Below are 16,813 nucleotides of genomic sequence, written 5' to 3' on the forward strand. Positions count from 1 at the left end.
TTGAACAATGACGTTCAGCACGTGAGCAGCACATGGAACATGTCGGTCCACTGTGAAACGATCGTACACCGCCTTAAGCTCCTTCATGAGTAGTGATATCATCTGCCCTTTGCTTGAGGCATTTTCCATGGTGATAACGCCAATCTAAAATAGAAAAATGGTGAGTTATGCAATAAGGAAATATACTACAGAATGAAGCTTGATGGGTTGTCATCGACCTTCGTCCTTAAATCGAAGTCATCCAACTCTTGGAGCACAATTGTGCTCATGTTCTCACCATCATGTTTCCCCACTAGCTTGCGTATTGCAAGCACACAATCACATAGTTCCCACCAGTTGTTCACCCAATGAACTGTGATGCCTAGAAGACCACATGAATTCTCATTAGTCCACTTATCCACTGTCAACGAGACCTTGGGGACATTTGCTAATAACTCTATTAGCCTCCCCTTCAAGACCCCGTATAGCTTCTGTGCCGTAGCCTTTATTACCTTCGATCTTGGCGGGTCAACTGTCATCTCAGTAGCATACTTCCACATAATCTTGAACCCAACATTGTCCACGATGGCCCATGGGGAGTCCGTGAGACAAACACATTGCTCAATGATCTCCTTCGTCTTCTCTAGTGTCTTCATCATTGCACCGCCCTGTCCATACGCCTCAGCTATCAAGCATTGATCAGAATGAATCCCCTTCAGCTTAACATATATTCTACAATGACTGAACTGCAAATGCCTCCAGAATATGTTCGTGGACCCATCTCGGCGCCTCTTCATCCTATTCTGTAATGGATCAACTTTTTGGGGTCGCGACATAATAGGCATGCCCATATGCCTGACCCAACCTCCGAGAAATATCACAATATTTATGCCTCCCCTTTGTGTTTAGTATGAGATGTCCCAACCAAAGGCAGAGGGTTTCCTAAACCTTATCTCCCAATGAGTCTCCAGCCGAGTCAACACACATTGTCATGTGGAAATGCCATTGAACATTAGCTAAATTCAAAAAATCCACATTTAGCTAAATTCATAAATAACCTCATTTACCTAAATTCAAACATTCATATGATACATAACATAAAGTGAACACTGAATAAGTTTCCATTAAAGAAACAATACGAGAGAATAAACATTCAAAAATCCATCGAGAACTTCACGTCATGATGATACCCAAAATTATCACTCCAAACACATAAGATCAGGAGGAGGTCATAGTGAAAGAGCAGGTATTGTGGTTTTTTAAATATCAAACATTCCAACGTAATCTGAAGGTTTCAAAATTAGTCTTATGCTTAGAGGACAAGCCTTTGGGAGAGGAAAATTTCTCCTAGTTTAGAGGAAAAGCCATGGAGATTAGCCAAACTCTGCCTTCTTCTGCTCCTTTTTATCATTTCTGTCAAATATCAATCAACAAGGATGAGAAGCAAATATAGTTTCTGATAAATAGAATGTAAATTCACTGAGATAATGAGAGATGGGAAGATTGATTGATACGAAGAATTGTAATAGAAAATGAACCCTTCTTCATTTGAAAGATCAATCAAAAATTATAAGTTGTGATAGATGGATAAATTGATTGACAGAGATTTACTGATAGATAAAAGCTAAATTCACAGGTATATAGAAAGATAAGTATGAAGATTGATTCACTCATTCATTGCGAGTGCTTAGGAAATAGCAAGTATTAGAACAAGTGAGAGAAAGATACTCGATTGAATTTTCCAGAGTCACCAATGTTTTGTTTTCTTTTTTTTTTTAAATAGAGCTTACCAAGGTCTTAAAATATACTAAATATTTCCAAATTCAACTATAATGAACAAGGTTGGTACTACAGAAAAGAAGTTGATCAGTGGTTCCGAATTAGACCACATTTTTTTATATCTACTGCAATACAAGTTTAATCACCAAAATATTTAACAGGTTTTCAACTTTGTTGCCATATTTTTCAACAGTTGTATTTTGGTCATTTTTATATGAGTTAGACTCAGCACAGTGAGAAGCCAGTAAATAAAATATTCTAAGGAGAAATGGTGAAGGCTAAATAATTATGTATTTCGTTCAGTGGTCTCTGCATGCATAGTTTTTCTTGTTAAGGAGGATAAATTTTCCTTTGTCACCATGTCACCCTGGAAATCAACATTCTGGACTTACCAAAAAGTTCCCAATGAATAGATAAACTTTTTTAGTCATTGATCTCAAACTACATCATTAAAATATTTAAGACCATTCACCCTTCAAACATGTCTCTATAGCTATAATTCTGAGTGACCTCTATTGATCAATTACCTATAGGAGTGATGATAGAAAATTAATATTTGACCACACCTTCCCCTCTAACTTACACATTTGCATACTCTTTACGTTTCCAAAATCACAAAATCAATCTCATCGCGAAGAAGCCATTAATAAATAAATGTAATAATTGAATAAAAAAACTTGAAATTTTACATTGGAAGAAACTTGTGGAATGTATATGTGTATCACAATATAATTAGATGGAACACTTTAAAGCAAGATTAATAACATCGTGATATACTCAAATGTATGGAGTGGACTACACTGAAACAGATAATGAAATTCCTTTTCATATCTGGCCATGATCTTTTGCTCATATATACTCACACATATCTATGGTTCTTCATTATTTTCAACAGCCGAGAAAGATGCAGAGAAAACCTGGTTAGGCAATCTTCATTCAGTGATCTAGTTCCCTTCTTCAGCTCTATTCCTTCTCGTTCAATTGCAACGGAAAGACAGATTTATCAGACAGATACGACCTTTGGCTTCTTGCATGGAGCTCCAGTCCCTTGCATGGAGAGAAACAGAGAGAGAATATCTCGAGAAAAGTCTGGCAGATATACTGCTCAACCTGGTTCAGTGCCAAGCGATGAAGCTAGTCTGGCTCTCCGTTTCGAGTTTCCCCGGACTCTTATCGATGACTCAGGTCGAAGAGCTGGCCATTTCGCTGACGGGAATGTTCGCCCGATACAGAAGTGGGGAATTCGGCATGCTCTTGCAGACCTTCGTCTTGGGCTGTCTAACCTTTGTGGAGACCTTCAAGGCGCCTTCCTCTCACCAAACAAGCAAACTATCAGGACTAGTCCAAGAAACGCTGAATAACGCAGTACTATCCTCTCTCTCAGTCCACTGCACAAGCGACCAGCCTCTATTGTACTCTCTCTACCACACAAAAGAAGCAATCTTGTATGCTGAGAAGGAAAACGCCGAAGAAATCCCTGACTGCGTCTTGGATATCTGCAAGAAGGGTTGTTCTTCCCGTCGCACGTGACGGTGAGGCCGCCCGGTGACGGGGACGTGACAGGTATAGTGCAGGGGCACAGACAGGACGATTTTTTCGTATCGGGACGAAAAAATTGTCCCGTCCAAGGGTTTGGACAAAATTCGGGATGAAAATTCGTCCCGGGGACTATCGGATGGGATGGTTTTTGTCCCGTGGGACAGTCTTCTTCCATCCGTCCGGAGGTCTCGGACGATGGTCGGATGAATCTGGACGAAAAACAGCCGGATTCACATCTGACGGTTGAGATGTAGCCACGTGGCCCCGCTATGACAATTTGCATCAAAGTCCCTAGGACTATTTTTATGCATGTGTCAACTGACGCCACTCAGAAATAATTGTAAATACATCCCTTTGCATTCTCTCTCCTCTATATTTCCATAAAAACATATAAAAATCTATATTAATATATTAAAAATATAAAACGGGTTTTTTTTCGTCCGAGACAAGGGACGGGACGATTTTTTCCCCGAACGGGATGAAAATTTGTTCCGGAAGGACTGGACGGGACAGTTTTCGTATGGTCAGACGAACATTTGTCCCGTCCTTTGTCCCTGCGCTGAATCCGGACGTCAGACGGGATGAAATTCCTCCCACCCCGTCCATCGTCCACATCCAGGACGATACGGAACTATAGTGACGGGAAGTCACAAAGAGGGACGCGTGAAGCTGTTGCGATGGATTTTCCCAAAATCTGTGGATGTGTGACGGGACGGTGACGTGATGAAACTTTCGTCACGTCACCATCCGTCATGGATGGCCATCCGTCCGTCACGTCCGGGCATCACGCCCCGGACGTGCCGTTCCTTAACTTGGGTCTGACAGAATTTGGGTCAGACTGTGACCTTCCCTAAGCACAACACGATAGTCGGTAGTAGCGGACACCGTGTTTTTTACCAATAAAAAATGCTCTTCGGTCACGTTCAGTCCAACCGTCATCCGTCATCCGTCCACTGGCCATATATGGGACTATAGGGTAACACACTTCTGCCTCGCCGCTCAGCAGGCGACTTCCGCCGGTGAGAGGTCCTTCTGCCGCCAGCCTGCCGCCGAGGATTTCTAGGGTTTCCTCCGCTTCTCCTTCCACGGCCGAAAGGTACTCTTTTTCTTCCTCTTGATTGCGTCCATGTTTGATTCTCGGATGTTTGATCTTGCAAGTTTCGGTTTTGCTCTTTCCGTCGATCACTCGGTTCAATTTTTATTTTTATTTTTTGAAATATGACCCTCGGTTCAAATCTTGTTTGCCGAATTCAGGGTCGCAATCTCTTTTGCTCCCGGATTGAACTAGGAATCAAATTTCTGATGATTCTTTATGACGAACAAGTTTTCATGAACGAGCTTCTTCATGGTTCAAAGCTGACGATAAAAAGTTTCAAAATTTAGGAAGAAACCCATGTTCCTCCTCGTCCCTTCCTTCGCGCCCAATTTGATTTCTACCGGAAGCTGTTGGCATTGTTTTGCTTGCTCGAGTTCTTCTGATTGGTGGTTCCTGAGTTGAGATTCGATCCCTCGATTCAAACCATGTTTCCCGAATTCCGACTCGCAGTGTTTTTCGCTCCCTGCTTGAACTAGAACGAAAGAATCAAATTTCGGATGCTTCATTATGACAAACAAATTTTCATGACCGAGCTTCTTCATGGTTCAAAGCCGAGGTTGAAAATTTTCAAACTTGTGGAAGAAACCCAATTTGATTTCAATTGGAAGCTGTTGGCATTGTCTCGTTTGCTCTAGTTCTTCTGAATTGGTGGTTCCTGAATTGAAATTCGATATGGATCATTATCTGGGTGCTGCAGAGGTGCTGTGTTGATGGCGGATCGTCGAAAGATCAGAAATATCTGTATCTTGGCGCACGTCGACCATGGGAAGACGACGCTGGCAGACCACCTGATTGCCGCCTGCGGCGGCGGGCTGGTCCATCCGAAGCTCGCCGGGCGGCTGCGATTCATGGATTACCTGGACGAGGAGCAGCGGCGAGCGATCACAATGAAGAGTTCCTCAATTGCTCTCCAATTCCGCGACCATTCCATCAATCTCATCGATTCCCCTGGCCACATGGATTTCTGCAGCGAAGTCTCCACTGCGGTGCGGATGAGCGACGGTGCAGTTGTCCTTGTCGACGCTGTCGAGGGAGTCCACATCCAGACCCACGCCGTTCTCCGCCAGGCCTGGGCCGAAAAGCTCACTCCTTGCCTTGTCCTCAACAAGATTGACCGCCTCATCACTGAGCTCAAGCTCAACCCCATGGAGGCCTACACGAGGCTACAGCGCATTATCCACGAGGTCAACAGCATCATCAGTGCGTACCAGTCCGAGAAGTACCTATCCGACGTCGACTCCCTCCTTGCCTCGCAGAGCTCGTCAGAATTGCCTGAGGAAGAAGAAGACAGAGGAGGAGAAGAAGAAGATGCATTCCAGCCACAGAAGGGGAATGTGGTCTTTGCCTGCGCGCTCGACGGGTGGGGCTTCCGCCTTGGGCAATTTGCCGACATGTATGCCGCCAAGCTCGGAGCCAGCGCGGGGGCGCTGCTGCGTGGCCTCTGGGGCCAACGTTACTTCAACATGAAGAAGAGGATGATTGTGGGGAAGAAGGGGTTGCTTGACCATGGTGGCGGCAGAGATCCTCAGCCCATGTTCGTGCAGTTTGTGCTCAGGCCCCTCTGGCAGGTCTACGAGGCTGTTGGCGACCGGGAGAAGCTCGAGAAGGTGATCCAGGGCCTCAACCTCTCTGTGCCGGTGCGGGAGCTGCAGAACAAGGACCCCAGGCTGGTGCTCCAGGCTGTGATGAGCCGGTGGCTGCCTCTGTCCGAGGCCGTCCTTTCCATGGTTGTTGATAACCTCCCTGACCCAGTTGCTGCCCAGTCCCTCCGTATCTCCAGGCTTATTCCCCGGAGAGACGACACGGAGGAGCCTGCCTTGGCAGATGCAGAGGAGGTGAGACATGCCGTCGAGGCCTGCGACCCCTCCGATGCCTCCCCCACTGTCGCCTTTGTCTCGAAGATGTTTGCTGTCCCCCTGAAGATGCTCCCCCCTTGTGAGGAGGACGAGCCTATTGATGACGAGGAGGAATGCTTCCTCGCCTTTGCCAGAATTTTCAGTGGTGTCCTCCGCCGGGGGCAGCACATCTTTGTCCTCTCCGCCCTGCATGACCCCCGCAAGTTTCAGAGCGCTGAGGAGGAGGATGGCAGCAAGCATGTACAGAAGGGGGAGGTGCGTTCTTTGTACCTGATGATGGGCCAGGGCCTGAAGCCAGTTGTGGAAGCGAGTGCTGGCAGCCTGGTTGCAATCCGCGGCCTTGGGAAGCAGATCCTGAAGAGTGCCACCCTTTGTTCGACCCCGAATTGCTGGCCCTTCTCGAGCTTGATGTTTCAGGTAGCGCCGACAGTGAAGGTAGCCATTGAGGCGACGGACCCTTCAGACATGGCTGCCCTGGCACGGGGGCTCCGGCTGCTTAACCGAGCTGACCCGTTTGTGGAGGTCGCTGTCTCTGCCAGGGGTGAGCATGTGCTTTCAGCTGCCGGCGAGGTCCATCTGGAAAGATGTGTCAAGGACCTGAGGGACCGGTTCGCCAAGGTGAGCCTTGAGGTTTCCCCACCGCTGGTTTCTTTCAGGGAGACCATTGATGAGGCGGCCCCTCCACTTGTTACTGTGGCCATGGCTGAGCGGAGGACACCCAACAGTCGCTGCCTCATCCGAGCCCGGGTCATGCGGCTGCCCGCTGCGCTCACCAAGTTGCTTGAGGAAGGTTCCTCCATCCACTCCAGAGACAACAATGTCGGCGATCCAGCCCTGAGGAAGAGGATGGAAGATGCCCTCACCGGGGCAGAATCTGCACCGGAGCTTCTCCAACGAATGTTAGCGCATGCTGGAACCAACATTCTTTTGTCTCCTCCACTGACCTCGAAAGGCATTGAAATTGCTGGCACCAAAGAAGAAGATATAGAAGAAGGTGCGCTGCTGATACCCGGGCCAGTGGCAGGGTTGGCGTTGGAGCAGCAGAACCCAGAGGTGGAGAGCTTGAGGAGCAGCATTGTGTCAGGGTTCCAATTGGCAGCAGCGGCAGGGCCACTGTGTGAGGAGCCAATGTGGGGATTGGGATTTGAGGTGGAAGTATTGTTATTGCCGGGGTCGTCGGCGCAGCAGGGCCAGGAGCAGCTGCATGGGCAAACCATGGCAGCAGTGAAGGAGGCGTGCCGGGCAGCCGTGCTCAAGGCGGGGGCAAGGCTGGTGGAGGCCATGTACTTCTGTGAGCTGAGCACAACGATGGAGTACCTGGGGCCGATGTACGCAGTGCTGTCAAGGCGGCGGGCGAGGGTGCTCAGTGAGGAGATGCAGGAGGGGTCACCGAGGTTCACAGTGCAGGCATACGTGCCCGTGGCAGAGAGCTTTGGGTTTGCGGATGAGCTCCGGCGGTGGACGTCTGGCGCGGCAAGTGCATTGCTGGTGCTGAGCCACTGGGAGGCTCTCAAGGAGGATCCCTTCTTTGCCCCCAAGACGGAGGAGGAGGTGGAGGAGTTTGGGGATGGCGCTAGTGTGCCCCCAAATGCTGCCCGCAAGCTCGTTGATGCTGTCCGCCGCCGCAAGGGCCTCCCTGTCGAGGAGAAGGTTGTCCGCCATGCCACCAAGCAGCGCACCCTGGCTCGCAAAGTCTAAATGCCTCGCTTCAGTGGTGGTCATCGCTGGGTCTTCTGTTAGAGTGTGAGAGGTATGATATCTTACCTTGATCTTTCTCCCTCAACGCTTTATTTTCTAATCATCTCTATTGGGATCATGCATCTTGCTTCAGGTGAACCGATGATCAAAGCAGTGACAGCAGAATGGCTGAGGAAAATGGTTTTAATTATTCTCTTACAGAATCCTAGGGTGGAAGACTGCCATGGCCATTGGGCATTTACTCATGGGTTTGACTCGGAGTATCAGAGCGGGTCAGCAGGGGTTGTGTTCTCTAGTTGGTTGGTTCTAAGGAGCTCCTCAGAGTGGTCTAAGGAGCTGAAAAACCCCTCTTTGGGAATTCTGGTGTTCTTCTTTGGCAGAATGGACCAGCCCAAAATGTTTAGGTAGGGCCATTCATGCATCAGGAAGGTGTGCCATCTACGAGCACGAGACGAACCACACCCGTGGTTTAGTTTGTGGAGTATGGCCTGCTCCATGGATAGTAGCTGAGAAAGAGAATTGGGTGCCTGTTGCTGGTGATGATCTTATCTTATGCTGGGATGGTATGTAGTCCAATCCAAAGCTGGGTAAGGAGAATGGTTGATCCCATGAACTGAGCTGTGCAAAGTGTAGAAATTTCCTATGTTGAGATGTGTTATGATTTTTTTATTGCTGATTCATCTATTATTGCTCAAATTGTGTAAAATTTGAAGTCATGGACATAGTTCCTGGATTTTGTTGTAATAATAATGCACCTAACACAAATAATACTTTGTGGTATAGAAAAAGTCATTACAAACTAGGATCGCTTCTGGATTATAGTGTCGGTTTGATATATTGACTTCTCAAACAATCAGCTGGGAATAACCTTGTGTGGAATCACCAGACAATGTCATAAGGCTTTAGCAAGCCTCTGAAAATTAATACACTCAAAGGCACTCCCACTCTAAGCATGTATGGTCAACTAACATGACCTTATACAATCAGTTAAATTTCTTGCAAGGGAATAGTCATTCCCAATCCCTTGGAATTTTTGAATAAATCTTTATTGTGTATGTATATATTTTTGAAATGAAAACTTGATCAATTCATTACTCTGAACCAATGGTCCTAACTAGATCAACTATTTATAAACAATCTAATATTTAGTGAAATGTATGATATATAAAATTCAAATACCGTCAAATCTTTATGCTTTGGCCAGGTAGAGGTAAGAGCATTACTTTATTCGATGATTTATGTTAGCAATATATAAGCAGTTATATTTTTATTTTTTTCCTCTCCTCCTGAAGAGGTCTGACAAGTATTTGTGGAACCATTCCTTGTCTAATTACTTTCTCTTTGGATGATTTCCCCATTAGCCATCATTTCCATTAGCAGAATTTAATGTTTGAAAGTTTTAAGTGCAATTTTCATGTATCAAGACCTGAAAAAATCAACTTAATCACAGATGATAAATGTTACCCTAGAGTGATTAAAAATCAATAAAATACAAAATTCATAAATTATAGAATTTGGATGAGAGACAAGAGAGTGAAGATATGTGTTAAAACTAAAAATTGTTAATTATTACTGATTTATCTTTTACTAGGTCAATATTCTAGGACCCTGAATAGATTATACTATATTCAAAGCTTACTTCCTACATCTGGTCATCCAATTTCTGGAAGCTAAGTTGTTAACCAAGAAAAGTTCCAAAGTTAGAAATTATCCCTTAATTGAATGGATATATTGGGGTTTTTTAGATGGAGATCTTCCCAATATTTTATAAGAACCTTTGGAGAAAACTTTCCCAAGTAACGAAAAATATTTAGGACAAAGCTGAGATGGGTTACCCCTGGGGCATTCTGATAGGCTAATTTGATACTTAATGAAAAGTCGATTCTAGGCATCCTAAGTGAAAAGAAATAAAATAAGATATGTTAAAGTATACTGGAATACAAAAATATAATGAGATTTATGAGGGAAGATAGACCTTGTCAAATGGAGTTGTACCTCATCAGCTTTAGGCACACCAGTAATATGAGTGGCTATGGAAATCTATAATTTTATTGCACGGAAAATTCAAATTCCAAAAAACAATCTACCTAAGTTCAGAGGTAGGCTCACACAATATTCATATGGATTTATTAGTATATGTCAAGTTCAAAGAAAATTTGCCCCCTAAGTGGTCAACTGGTGGACATTGTTAAACTCAATTCTTAGGGTGTTTCAGTTTTTGATAATTGAGTTTATGAAATAATAATTTTGAAGAATATTGACGCTCTAAATAAATGGAGATAGTTATGAGAAGATAACTAGTGATTTTGACGCTGTAAATAACTAGTGATTATGGATGAGAAGATATATGTAAAAGAATAAGAGATAGAGATGGATATAGATAAAAGTAATAATGATGGGGCAAGAATGTGGTAATAAAAATTTATTGATGGAAGTATATGTGACTGGCAAGCCAATCACATATTCCATATCTCATTCCATCTTCATTAATAAAACATATTCATTACAGTGCACATGTGATGCTTATAATGAAGTCCATAAATACATGATCGAACTTAGTGAATTATGATGAGATCGTAATACGTAGATCACTAGCATGTAAGCATGTGTTCTAAGTATTCCTATTTGAAGCATATTCGAGAAGGACATCAAAGTATCCAAATATAATAGCACTATCTAACCTCACTCACATGATGAGTATGGTCGGTCCCGTAGCCATTAGTATGGAGACACTAAGGATAAATACAAGGGGCTCTTTAATTAAAAGAGTACACTGAATTGATCCGTACAAATCTTTCAATGGTATTATATAAAATTTTCAATAAGGTTGATTCACATCATGGTTGTGTAAGTGGTCATTAGATTTGAGACACCAGAGATGTATTATGGATGGACTATTGTACTTGGACTATGATGTATGAGTCTCAAATTATGGGATCCTAAATAGTCTTAATTTGGGTGAATCAATAAGTTCACAAAGATGATTGAGTGGTAAAAATGAGATTGTCCATCCTCGGTATAAGAGGTGATAGCTCAAGGAAGATGATGCGATGAAGTCCTTGGCCAAGGCCGTGAAATATTGAAGAAGAGTTCTCCGATGATTTCCGAACTCATCAATACTAACTCGGATGGCCAATTAGGGTTTGAAAGTTGAGCATGCCCTAAGTCGTCAAAAAAGTATCAAGTGGAGGGACTACACGTGCACGATAATCGATGACGAACAGGCTCCATGAGTGAGTTGATATACACTCCTTCGTATCTTCTAGATCATAAGGTGTAGCTTGGCCCACGTGTTGGAGAATAATATGATAATAACCTATTAAATGCGTTAAATTGATCCAAAATTAATTTCTATATGAGAATATAGTTAATTAATTTGGAAGGCCAATAAAGGTTATTAGGCTTCTCGAGTCATTAACCAGACTGATACACGGGTCTAGAGGGTCACACAAATGGTCTTTGGACATCGAAAGATATACTTAAGTTTGGGGGGTTTATGAAAAATATTCACTTTGTATAAATTGGAGAAGGCCCTGAAAAAAAATTACCCAGAACAGAATTGTTCAGTTGCCTTCCTCTTCTTTTCCCTTATCCCCACAGCTCTTCTTCATTCCCGATGCAATCTGGATGGCGTAACGATGACGAGGAAGGTTGAACAGGGTTGTCAATATGAAGGAGGAGATTTGACATGTTGAGGACCGTATGGATACTTCTTGAGGCTGCACACATGAGCAGCTCCACGTGACTCATTTGAGGATTAAAGGAATCATGGATGTGATCCGTGCACAAGTTATTTGTTTCATGTTTTATTGATGTCGTTGTGATTCTTTGTATCATTTTGAATTCTTCATCCAAATCTAGGCCTCTAGAGCCCAACACTTATAAAAAGTCAAACTATTTCGATGAATGTTTGAAAGAAAGAAAGTTGTGAATTTAGGAGAGACTGTAAGGAATGAGGAGTGGAGTGTCAAAATGGTTAAGGGATGATAAGAAGGATAAGTGGATATAAATATGTATGTAATACAAATAAATAGAAATTGGTTTTTGGATTAGAGGCACAATGGATGGATGATAGATAGTGTGACGAGATGATTGGATGTGGATGGAATACACAATGGATTTGGATGGATGAATGATAAGCTGTTAATTTTTAGATTAATATTATAAACTTGTACGTTTATTGATATTAAAATGATACGATATTTAAGTTATCAAACTTCAAATGATTAAAATTACGTTTGAAATATATTTGTATGTTTTTCAATTTTTGGTATTTTTATGGAATGTTAAGACATCATTTGAAAATAAAAAAAATTTAAGTTGGAAAAATTTAAAGAATTTCCTGGACCCAAATACATTGAAATATTTATATTTTAAAATCAGAATAATATTTTTGGAGTTAATTAAATTTATATTTATTCTAAATGGATTTTTTACCCTTTGCCACATGTCGATATTGACCAATCATTATTTTAGCCAACATTTTGCTGCACTACAAAAATCGTGATTTAAATTTCCATAAATAGGAGGAAAAAGTGGGACACCTGCCGACAACATAAAATTTGAATATCAATTGCACTAAATGAAGATTTGAAGGCCTAAAATGCATGTACACATAGCAACATGGAAATGTCCAATATCAGAAAATGATGATAGTTTTAGGTTAATCGAGAACAGGTCAGCTGTTAAAACCATAAAACATGAAAGAATATTTAGTGAATCCAAGGATTCTGTTGCCATTTTGGGGATCCAAAAGATGAATAGATGAGGATATAAAAAATCAAAGAATCATAATGATCCAACATCAAAACATGATTACTGATGATCTAAAATGATTTTCAGGTTCTAATGTTGAGGAAAGCTTCATCTCTGTCTCCTCTATAATCTAAGGTCTATAAATAGATCCCAAATCCAAGTAAATAACAACTTGACTTAGCTCTTACGATTGTAGGCCAGTGAAAGAAAGAGAGTTTGAAATCAATCATTAATCAACTATCTCTATATTCCCCACATGTCATAGATAAAATATTATTATTTATCACTCCTCATCTCACCATATTTCTATATATTTATTATCTCATAATACATATTTTATCAAGCACTAATCACTATTTTAAAATATATTGAGGACCTAATAATTGTTCCCTGTAGAGACTATCCTTTCTCGTCACAATCTAATACTGTTATTTTAGAGGCAAAGTATAATTTTTTTTTATTAACTCAATGATAAATGACAAAAAAGCACATCAATTTTTATTCCCTAAAAAATCAAATAATTCATTAAAAAAATATATTATTTCACGTGAAATTAATTTCTTTATGTATTTGGTGTCAGAAATTTGCATACAAATACTATAAAGTTGAGAAAAGCTGTGATATCTCTCTAAAACTAGAGTTTACCATTTTGATTTAGATAGCATGCATATACGATCATTTAATGCATATATGATCATTTTAAGAAGTAGTCTGAGATGTTACCAAGCTCGTCAAATTTAAGAAGTAGTCTGTTTATATTGTTTCATTTTAATATTTGTTTCCGATCTCCAATCTACAACAGGTAGAATTATAGGAGATACACGAACACATACTTCATAAGTGATACATTTATCGAATTAGTATTTATTCCACCCAAGAAATTATCTGAGGTGATTTATTTTTCATTTGTATATAGGAAGATTACCATTTTTGTTTTTCAATTCTTTGATATTTTTGATTGATAATAAAATTCCTTAGGTGGGAGGGTGTTATGGGACAAGCAAGCAGATTCGTGCAAATGTTACCAAACAGGAAGTAATATTAATTAAAATTTTCTGTGAGGGTGATTCAAATGGGTTATATCATGTATAAAGGGTGTGAATCTGTCAGCCAGGGGTCTTAGTAGTGACATAAAAGGGAATGACTCTGATATCCCTAATTTAACAAACGTTTATGGTTAAAGAATTTCCCTTCATCAAGAGTGGAGCAAATGAGAGGCGAGATGGAGAATGAGGGGTGAGACATATACGTGAGGTCGATGATATCAAGGGTCAAATGTTGAGATGATGATGTATCGAAATAAATAAGAAAGGAAACAAAGAGGAAAAAATTGCCGTTGTAGAAGATGAGATGGTTGTTGATGCCGCTATGGTCACCTGCATTGCCATTGCACCAGAATATCACTCTTTTGCAAAGAAATGACAATTCCAATATATTTCAAGAAAAAGGGTTTCCTTAAAGAAAATTTTCTGGCTAATTTAAAGGGAAAGAAAGAACATAGTTAGAAATGAGTAGGGGACCGATGAGGGAGAGTGGAAGAGAGAAAACCTAGGAGAAATGGTGTACTTGAAGAAGACTATGAAAGAAAGTTAGGAGTGAGGTTTTTGAAGAAAATCCAATTATGGTGGGTATATAGAAGAAAAAAGGAAGAAAGAGAGTGGTAGGATAGTCAAGAATGGTGAGTGGTTGAGAGAGAGGACAGAAAAAAGACAGAAAATAGGTAGACGAGAAATATCAAAGAAAGTGGCTGAGTGTGGAGAGAGAAAAAGAAAGCGGAAGAGAGAGAGAGTGAGAGAAAGGAAGTGTTTACACATTTCCCATCAAAACAACACAATGCATGAGCAGTTATGTCCGATAGAAAATCAGGGAATGTGATGCGTTACATACCTAATAATAACCTTTAATAATAAAATGGTTTTAATAATACCAATTTCCCTGTGATTAAGGGCTTAATACACTCTAAATTATGATTTCAAAATAAGGTAAACTATTAAATTAATTAAAAATTTTCCAAATAAGTTGTGGAGATATTTTAATTATAATAATAATAATAGAATCAGTTTTTGTGTCATTAAGAGAAGCAGTCAAGGCTACTTTGGGGACTTAATTCGTTAGTAAATAATCAACTGCTTAGTATGATATAAGAATATCATGATATGAATGAAGAGGTTATCATATAAGATAAATGATACAATGTACGTTCTGATAGAACATCAATCAAAATAATCATTGTCGTAGCATTAAAGGATAACAATGTCATACTAATTCATTATTTTTATTGGTATTTAATAACAATATCATTATGAGGTATCACTTTGATTTGGATAATTGTAGCAGACATCCGAGGGATCAAACACAAATGAATACCATTCATGCTAAAAGTATTATTATGAAAAACGGATTTCAGAATTAAAATTTTATATGGTTTTATTGAGGGGTTATAACTAAACATTTATATATTTTAATTTGATCCCTCATTAAAAATTGCCTTTCTTGATTTCAACTTTGAGAAGTGAATTTGTGATTCAATAATGAAAATATTCACTTGAACAACCAATCATCACCAATAAAGTGATAAATAAGTGGCAAATTTGGACGATAATCAAAGAATAGAAACTTGGAACTCCCTCACGATAATATGCCTCAATTTAAATGTATTGTGAGGTCGTTCCACATGAATTTTAAGAAATTAACCTCTTTTTAGGAAGTTTTATGTGTCAATGCATGGATTTGTGTACAAGAATATAGAACAAAAAAATGAAGAAAACTTTCAGCTAGAGGTTTTTGAATTGTAAGAAAGCTTGAAATATTGGAACAATGTAAATACAGGAAAGAAATGATACATATAATATTCTAGTCTAGATTTAATATATTTTATCATAAAACATTGATGTTGTGTGTTCTAAACTCAGACATAACTTAGATTGTGCTAAAAAACTGAAGGATTGATGCGGACCTCAAACAATTACTCTTCGTGACTTAACCCTGGGCTCAAACTTTCATGTCTCCATCTTTAATGCTAAAGCTCGGTTGACCTTTCTGTATCTCTGCTTTTTGAAAATCATAAACATATCTCTAACTCATTACAAATTTTCTACAAGGTCTGGAAAAGGGGTTCTTGCCATCTGTATCTGAACAAAGAAAAGGGGTTACATTCATATGTATAGAAATAGGGTTGTGAACCAATTCTAATCTGGTCCAATGTTCTCGCCAATGCTCCTCCGTCGCCACCCACAGCCGAGGATATCTAGGGTTTCATCTGCCGCTCCTTCCCTTGCCGACGAAGTACTCCATGCACCATATTTTCTTCTTCTTCCATGTTATTTTTTCACTTTTCTTCTTTGACTTTAACATTGACCAGTCGACACGACTGGACTGGGGCCAAACCGGGACCAGACAAGGCCGAACTTTAGATAAGGTTTAGATCCTTGCTAAGAACCGCGGTCGAACGGGAGCGGCAAACCCTAGTTTCCCACATAGATAAGATAGATTTTGTGATATGTGTACGAATAGGGCTGTTGACAATTACTAATCTGCTCTAGGTTTCTCGCCAAAGCTCCTGTATGGCCACCCACAGCCGAGAATTTCAAGGCTTTCGTCTGCGGCTCCTTACCCTGCCGGCAAAGTACTCCATGCACCATCTTTTCTTCTTATTCGATATTATTTTTTCACTTTTCTTCTTTGACTTTAACATTGACTAGTCAACATGACTGGATCGGGGCCGGACCGGGACCGGACAAGACCAAACTTTGGATAAGGTTTAGGTCCTTGCTAAAAACTATGGACAAACGGGGCCGACAAACCCTAGTTCTAATCCATTTCAAGGTTCTCGCCAACACTTCTCCGTCGCCACCCACAGCCGAGGGTTTCTAGGGTTTCATCTTCCGCTCTTTCCCTTGCTAACAAAGTACTCCATGCACCATCTTATCTTCTTCTTCCATGTTATCTTTTCACTTTTCTTCTTTGACTTTTACATTGACTAGTCGACACGATTGGACTGGGGCCGAACCGGGACCAGATAAGACCGAACTTTAGCTAAGGTTTAGATCCTTGCTAAAAGGGGACTGACAAACCCTAGTTTCCCACATAGATAAGATTAGAGGTTGAGACC

The 16,813-nt window shown here is 41.0% G+C and overlaps 1 protein-coding gene across 1 annotated transcript; it reads left to right on the plus strand.

The window, feature by feature from the left end:
* The first annotated feature begins 4,268 nt into the window (after positions 1-4,268).
* LOC144711656 (Ribosomal protein S5/Elongation factor G/III/V family protein) lies at positions 4,269-8,625 on the plus strand. The gene is made up of 3 exons (XM_078585655.1): positions 4,269-4,393; positions 5,091-7,999; positions 8,081-8,625. Exon 2 carries the CDS (start codon positions 5,104-5,106, stop codon positions 7,945-7,947), a length of 2,844 nt encoding a protein of 947 aa, XP_078441781.1. The 5' UTR covers positions 4,269-4,393; positions 5,091-5,103; the 3' UTR covers positions 7,948-7,999; positions 8,081-8,625.
* Positions 8,626-16,813: the final 8,188 nt, after the last annotated feature.

The sequence above is a fragment of the Wolffia australiana genome, chromosome 14 (assembly GCF_029677425.1).
Source record: "Wolffia australiana isolate 7733 chromosome 14, ASM2967742v1".
Classification (NCBI taxonomy): domain Eukaryota; kingdom Viridiplantae; phylum Streptophyta; class Magnoliopsida; order Alismatales; family Araceae; genus Wolffia; species Wolffia australiana.

Excerpts from the sequence above, each read along its gene's own strand:
- LOC144711656 (XM_078585655.1), top strand. The coding sequence starts at position 5,104 with ATGGCGGATCGTCGAAAGATCAGAAATATCTGTATCTTGGCGCACGTC.